At 44.0% G+C, this 8206-nt stretch overlaps 1 protein-coding gene across 4 annotated transcripts; it reads left to right on the top strand.

The window, feature by feature from the left end:
- The first annotated feature begins 117 nt into the window (after positions 1 to 117).
- Positions 118 to 7409, top strand: LOC143523170 (uncharacterized). Of its 4 annotated transcripts, none has more exons than XM_077017428.1 (6): positions 118 to 273; positions 4568 to 4670; positions 4797 to 4998; positions 5121 to 5307; positions 5547 to 6245; positions 6597 to 7409. In XM_077017428.1, exons 4-6 carry the CDS (start codon positions 5124 to 5126, stop codon positions 6782 to 6784), a joined length of 1071 nt encoding a protein of 356 aa, XP_076873543.1. In that variant the 5' UTR covers positions 118 to 273; positions 4568 to 4670; positions 4797 to 4998; positions 5121 to 5123; the 3' UTR covers positions 6785 to 7409. The 4 variants fall into 4 exon arrangements, with proteins under 4 accessions (XP_076873543.1, XP_076873545.1, XP_076873544.1 ...); XM_077017430.1 differs by having other exon boundaries at positions 4797 to 4901; XM_077017429.1 differs by having other exon boundaries at positions 4902 to 4998.
- The last annotated feature ends 797 nt before the right edge of the window (positions 7410 to 8206 follow it).

Below are 8206 nucleotides of genomic sequence, written 5' to 3' on the forward strand. Positions count from 1 at the left end.
TACATGTGGGAACAGCTTGGACTGCAGCAGGTAACCGTCACGCGCCGTGTAGTGCTGGCATGAGTGCGCATGTGCGAAACCCGGTATAAGTGCAGAAACTAGAGATGGCGCTGTTTCAAATGAACTGGATATTTAAATGACGAGCGCAATGCGATTACTGACACTTGAACAATGGTTCAAAGTGCTGGACCTAAACGAATACACGAAGATGCAGTTTGGTTCATACATTAGACTACGTGTCATTTATTACAGGAATATTCCATACAACCAAAGGTAATCGGTTTAAAATCATATAATCTGTTCCCAAAATGTATTTTGCTGCTGATTACTGAATTCAGTTTAAAACTGACTATATAAACCTCCTTTGGGCCGATGCTAATGATGTGTTACCAAAGTTATCACCAACCAGCTTCTTTAATCAGCTTCCCCAAATGGCTAAAGCAAAGATGAGCTTTAAACAGTAGAGCGAGTACGATGTTTTAGGGAACCGCCCGAATCACGATGGCCAGACACGTCGCATTTGTGTCCTTCACCCATCCGAGTTATCTTTGCTGACAGTGAAAGACTACATGTGGTCGTTGGCGAGTCTCCACTTATTAGCGGACTGTAACTGCGCTGGTATCGGAGGACTCTTCGCTGCTGCCCCACCTGCCCCACCTACCCCCACCTGCCCCGTGTTTGTTTCCACAAGCCCCTATCACAGATGTAGATAGAAACTCGCTTCCAGAAGACGTACTTTTCAGGAATAGTCTCTTCAGTGAATAATTAGTTTATTGCTAATGCCCGTTATTGCAACCACTGGATATGCTGTTATTGTTTATGCAGTTTTGCACGAAATTCCTTAGAGGAACTGAATAGTGTACCAAGTTAATACAACTATAAGCAATGGAAGCCGAACAACATAGCAGATGTCCACGTGTTTATGATAACTCCAGCAATACATCACATCGGTTTTTTTAGTGTTGAATACAGCTCATTAAACTTTACTTCAAACCGTATCCGGGATATTTAGCTTCACAATTTTCAAATAATTTAATTTTATAGTGTACCGGTTAATAAAGATATGTGAGAGAATACCTGAGATTACCGGCGGATTTATGGTCTTTAACTGTTTAACTGAAATCTCTCCTGCCCTGAACTAAAAGTGTTTTAAATCTTTTAAAATACTTCAAAATATATATTTAATTCTAATGTTTATTATAATCAAATCTGCTTCATTATTGTTGTATGGGGGCCGGGGTGTAAAATGACTTTTTTGTTTGCTGCGACCCGTTCTTATACCCCCCAAACACACACACACACCCACACACACACACACCCACCCCTTCATGGAACAGTGCATACCGTATATAGGTGAGGGAGCTTCTCTATGAGTTCAGGGTTTCCTGTGTGCAACTGCCATTTTAGGGGCGGAAGTTTGTAGATGTATCATTTAAGATGGCTAACTGACTCCGCACACACTGTGAATTAAAACCTATGACTCACAACACACCCACCATTCTTCTGCAAAGTTCTGTTTGTCCCGTGTCTGTTTCTTAATGCGTGTATATTTTTTAAGCGCATAGAGATCTTTTTAAACCCACCATGTGATGAGAAATAAAGTTTTTGTTGTTACTATTGTTTTTTCGGGTTCGGATCGCGGGGCCAGTAGCCTAAGCAAAGAGGTCCAGGTTCCCCTCTCCCCAGCCACCTCTTCTAGCTCCTCTAGGGGGATACCGAGGCGTTCCCAGGGCAGCCGAGAGATATAATTCCTTAAATATAAAATATTAAATTTCCAGAGCTTGCTAGATTATAACATTTGCAAGGATTATATTGCTAAACTTTGCAGCAATATATGCAGCCTTTTGTGACTGGTACAATTTACAAATAAATAAAAGCTGCATCAGCAGAAATATCTCACTAGATGTCAGTATTGAGCTATGCGTCAATATTCAGAGCAGGTGGGTTAAATGAATTTTCGCTTTTTGCTTTTTCCAGTGCATAATATAAATTGATATTATACTCTGTCGGAACGTACTTGGTAGGATGCATTTACAATATTTACAGTATAGTGCAGATATATCAATCTAAGTTGTTAGAAATCCACTATCAATTTTAAAATATCTCCAAAAGTTACTTTTTCATGAAACCTACAGAAGAACACTTATTAAGCTGTGTATTTCGTGAACATCAGTTGTCCCACTGGTTTAATGTCATTTTGTTATGCTGTCATGAGCATAACAAAATATATGGGGTTAAACAGCTTTGAAGCTGAGGACAGATCGTGATGAGTGTGCTCCTTGCCTGTCTGCTGAGCTGTTTGTTTTTCTTGGATGTATTTTTTTGTGTACAGCTTTCTATGTGCAGTGAGAATTCCTGGATTTTTGTCTTTGTCAATATTTTAATCAATCTTTCACTGCTGGTTGACACCTTTCCAGTTTACTATAAACAATATAGATTTATCTATTAATGAGTTTTCACTGGGTCAGTAGGGAAAATATAAATGAGGGTATCAAATAATAAATAAATAATAGATTTGAACATAATTTACAAGTGTACCAGAGCGTACTGGTGTGCTGGCGTGTTAAAAATAGTAATTGAAATGCAGTTGGACTTTGTAGCCCTGCATTCAGATGGCTCGGCTAGGGGAAAGTATCAGTGCAGAAAGAAATCAATGCTTAGCCCTTAAAGCTGGATCCTGAAGAACACTTCCTTACTCTTCTCACCCCCACCACATACACTCCCTCACTCTTCTCACACACAACCACACACTCCCTCACTCTTCTCACACACAACCACACACTCCCTCACTCTTCTCACACACAACCACACACTCCCTCACTCTCCTCACACACAACCACACACTCCCTCACTCTCCTCACACACAACCACACACTCCCTCACTCTCCTCACACACAACCACACACTCCCTCACTCTCCTCACACACAACCACACACTCCCTCACTCTCCTCACACACAACCACACACTCCCTCACTCACAACCACACACTCCCTCACTCTCCTCACACACAACCACACACTCCCTCACTCTGCTCACACATACACACACACTCCTTCACTCTCCTCACACACACACACACACACACACACACACACACACACACACACACACACACACACACACACACACACTCCTTCACTCTCCTCCCACACAACCACACACTCCCTCACTCTGCTCACACAACCACACACTCCTTCACTTTCCTCACACACACACACACACACTCCCTCACTCTCCTCACACACACACACACACACACACACACACACACACACACACACACACACTCCCTCACTCTCCTCACACAACCACACACTCCCTCACTCTCCTCCCACACAACCACACACTCCCTCACTCTCCTCCCACACAACCCCTCACTCTCCTCACACACAACCACACACTCCCTCACTCTCCTCACACACAACCACACACTCCCTCACTCTCCTCCCACATACACCCACACTCCTTCACTCTCCTCACACACACACACACACTCCCTCACTCTCCTAACACACACACACACACACACACTCCCTCACTCTCCTAACACACACACACACTCCCTCACTCTCCTCACACACACACACACACACACACACACACACACACACATACACACACTCCCTCACTCTCCTCACACACACACACTCCCTCACTCTCCACACACACACTCACACACACATCCATGCTCCCTCACTCTCCTCAATCTTCAGCACTCTCCACACACAGCAAGCTGTGAAAAGGGACCTCAGGCCTGATTCTTTGATGGGCTCTTCAACTGTGTAAACATACAGATAGGCAGGATATACCAGCAGTGATCTGTTGTGGACGCAGGTTTCCAATATCCCTAAATAATCAATAACTGAAATGTGATGTAAGGAGTATTGTTGGTGTCTTAGTAAATCATATTCTCCTTGTGGACTCTTTGCACTGATATTTGGTCCTGTGCAATATGTGTTCTTTCCTTTCAGTGTGGAGAGGGAAAAATGATAATTACACTGCTCCAGATGGCTTTGCATATTGTGTTGCTGTTGGCGAGGCATGAAAGAATGTTTTGGCTTTATCGCAAAATAAAATCATCCTAGCGCACAGACACGCCAGTCTGCTGCTATTCTTAAACACACGCCTCCATAATCCCATTCGCTGGAGGTCCGAGTCTTGCACTGCGTTGTCTGCACGTGGCCTGTGGAAATGCCAGAGGCCTTGATGGCAGTCGGCGACAGCGTGAGAAACTACCGCCATGCTACTTCCTAACCTTCCACAGCAACGGCAGGCAAGTGGACGTGAGGAAGGAACAGGGAGACTGTGTCCTAATTGGCCGAGTGTGAGCTGCCCAGAGGGGAGGAGAGAAGGAGAGGAAGGGAGAAGGAGAGGAGGAGAGGAAGGGAGAAGGAGAGGAGCAGAGGAAGAGGGGAAGGGGAACAGGAGGAGGAGAGGAGAGTGTTGCTCACCTCCATGGAACCACAGTCTTCCGTCTTCACAGCCTCTAATGTACTGCTGATATTGGCACTGGTATGAATTAAAGCTACTTTACTAATTTCTTTACTATTTTCTCCTTTATTCAGCTCTACTGATGTAGCCACGTCAATGAGATCCTAGAGCAGCGTGTCTCATAATATCAGAAACACAACGGCTGAGAACATTGAAGTCTGTATGCCACCGATGATGGTTGGTTGAAGTGTCCACACACACACAAACACACTACACAGTTGGGTGTTACTTCTCTGCAGTTCAGCTGGCTTTGTATCTAAAGGTGGAACTCTGCCATAATCAGTCAATGCCATTTTTCTCTAGTCGCTGTGAGTTTACAGATGTGCTATCGCAGCTATATGCAGCAGAGGTGTGGCTCTTCGGTCCGGGGCAGACAGCTGGGTGGTGAAACCCTTCTTCCACACACAGGTACGGGGCAGCAGGACAGGCAGGATCACCCTTATAGCTGGGACAGGAACATTAAGATTCCAGATCAGGTCCTGCAAAATCCTTTCAGCTTGTTAAGGTACGATTTCAGATTCAAGCTCGGGTGCTTCCTCGTGTCCTAATGCAAGTTTCTTTTATTGCAAGTCTAGTTTCCTTGTTTCCTGAGTGGCACAGGGTTAAGGATCTCCCTTCATTTTCAAGGTTATGAAGCTTTTCGGAGGAATTGCAGTGCTGTGCCTGTGGCTCGCAGAAGCTTTGGAAAACTGCCCAGATGTCTGTAGATGTACCCAGAGGAGCAGCACGGAGAGCAGTGAGGTGAACTGCTCCAGACGAAGGATCCAGCACTTCCCATCAACATTCCCACTGGACTCATGGATCATAAAAATGGGTGAGGAAAGGTGACTTAAACATGACATGCTCTGGAAAATGTCAGGAATGAAAGTTACAGACAAGCTCTATTAAAATGCTATGTTAACTTATGACCCACATGCTACTGTTATCTATATACAGTCAAAACTGACAAGGCAGGTTATTCTTTAATCATGTTGCTCTGCTTGTTTCTGATTTACACATTAAATAGAGTGATGCAATAATGAATTTAGAAAACAAATGTTTTTTGTTTGCAAGGTGAAAACTTCCTCCAGGAACTCCCAGCCAACATCCTAACATCTCTCCCCAAAATTGAGAGTGTGAACTTGGAGCGTAATTCAATCAAGTCAATCCACCCCCAGGCCTTTTCCTCTGCCAGTAGACTGAAGCTTCTGAACCTCTATGGAAACCACATCACCAGTCTCCCATCCAAGGGCTTCAAAGACCTGCTCAACCTCCGTTTCCTCATGCTGGGCCAGAATCAGATCTCCAGTGTCAAATCTGACGTGTTCACTGGTATGAGAAACCTCTCTGACCTCGATCTGCCCATGAACTTTCTCACAACGCTGCCGCCCAACGCTTTCAAGCCTCTCATTGCTCTCAAAGTACTGGATCTTGCTATGAATCGCATCCAGAGGATCTCCCCCAAGGCCTTCACTGGACTTGAAGAGTTGCTCTTTCTCAACCTGGACAACAATGTCCTGAAGAACATTCAACCCGGCACGTTCAAGCCAGTAAGCAGCCTGGAGATGTTGGTGCTGGACAATAACCTTCTTCCAACCCTGAGTGCATCCATGCTCGAGGGTCTGTCAAATCTACAGGAGCTCTATGTGAGGAGCAATGACATTGAGAGGCTGCCAGCTGACGTGTTTCGCCACACCCCGAAGCTCACACAGGTGGCCCTGAGTGGCAATCGTCTTCATAACGTCGACGGCAACATGCTGGCCAACGTTCAGGGTAATGGCTGCAGGAATTCAGAGAGCACCACACTGACATCATTCACGACCTGCACTGCTCCTGTCAGCTGAAGGAATCGGTCATATTTTGTGTAATGTTTTAGAAGCAATGATAAAGCAGTGATTAAGGCCTGTGATAAGTTCTGTAGTTCTGTGAAGTCCTGAAAGTCTGTAATAAATTCTGTCAAGTTTTGAAGAGTTCAAGGGAAGGATAAAACAAGCTAATGCAAGTTAACGATATATATATATATATATATATATATATATATATATATATATATATATATATATATATATATATATATATATATATATATATATATATATAATCTTTTTTTTTTTTACTTTTCAGGACTGAAAGATGTATATCTGCATAACAACCCCTGGAAATGTGACTGTGACATCAACTCTCTGGTGCAGTACATCGTCCAGACCATGAGTAATCACACTGCCCTGCGGCGACTTCGGTGTGTGAGCCCGGAGGAGCATCGTGACACACCACTGCACACACTCACGCCCGAACTGCTCTGCCAGGCCTAGACATCATATCATGACATAAATGTCCTCCAAACACTGGTGGAGAAGCACAGGGCAGTAGCTGAGATGTTCTGTAATTGAATGGTATTGCCTTACATAACTCCAAGCACAATGACTTTGATAAGACAATGATAGGGGATCCCTCACATCAGATAATTGCCATAATTTCCCTCCCACTCAAGCTTGTTATTGTCAGACCACCTGCAGGGAGATATTACAGCACGATATGCTCAGTTCTGGATGCTTCGCTCCATCTTTATGCAGCATTACCTGTAGAATTAATACTAATATTTGCACTTTCAATAACATCCTTGCATACTACTTGACCAATCTTGATTTGATTTGATTTGATTTTATTTCGGCTGCTAATGTCAGAGTTCAGAAAGTTTTTGTTAATGTGGTAAGTCCATCATATATCCAGAGCACCCTTAATAATGTAAGCCAACCGTCACTTGGCACGGGGGAATAACTCTTCCTCTTACGTGTGTCCTGCTAGTGTTTTTGTTCAAGATGATTATCCTGTGATCTCTGCAAGTTACAGAAACCTGTTCTGGAAGTTCAAATGTATACTCATCTCATTAATTACAGTATGTGTACATCAGCCTACTTATTAAAAATATAAACACCATGGAAATCTTGGTACATGCATAGATTTAAAATTCTATAAATGTTTCAATCTAAATTGTGAAGGCTCTTGCACAAGTGTTATTTTATATGAGGCAGTGAAGCTTGAAGGAAATAAATCGAGGTTAGAAAATGCCCGGCGCTCCCAGGCAGACTACAAATCGCCACGGCTACCTGAGAAGGAATTCCACAGTGGATTGTCACAGCTGAATAAGACTCTGTCGTCCTCTCTCCAAATTCCAGCACGGCTGCTGAGACAGCAAACACCGACTCTGGGACCAGATTTCCCACCCCAGGCAGCTGCTGCACAGACGGCTAGAGCGTTGGGGGGGGGGGGGGGGGGGGGGGGGGGGGGGGTTTGGAGGGGGGGGGATTCATCCATCTACTTCTTCCAGGTGCCGTCAATATAATGCAGACTTAGACAGACAGAAAATAGAAGCCCCTCCAACATTTGGAGGGAACTATAAACAGCATTACGTAAATGTTATGCAACCACTGCCAGTCCGAGGATTTACATAGACACTGATAACATCGTCCGATGGAGGATATTCTCCAGTACCCATGAATTTAGATCATATGAGTGATGATTAAGTCACAATGTAAAGTGTTTTCCCACTCTAACTACATGAGACAATGTGAATGTGTTTTTAATTAGCTCCTGAAACAAACCGTAAACAATCACACATTGAGGTTTTCTGCATAGCACAAAACTAGTTTAACATCTGTTTCCCCCTTCTTCGTTGCTATGGCAACTATGGCTCAGCACGGGGGTCTCCTGGGGTTAGAAGTGTTTCACCTACA

The sequence above is a fragment of the Brachyhypopomus gauderio genome, chromosome 9 (genome assembly GCF_052324685.1).
Source record: "Brachyhypopomus gauderio isolate BG-103 chromosome 9, BGAUD_0.2, whole genome shotgun sequence".
NCBI lineage: Eukaryota > Metazoa > Chordata > Actinopteri > Gymnotiformes > Hypopomidae > Brachyhypopomus > Brachyhypopomus gauderio.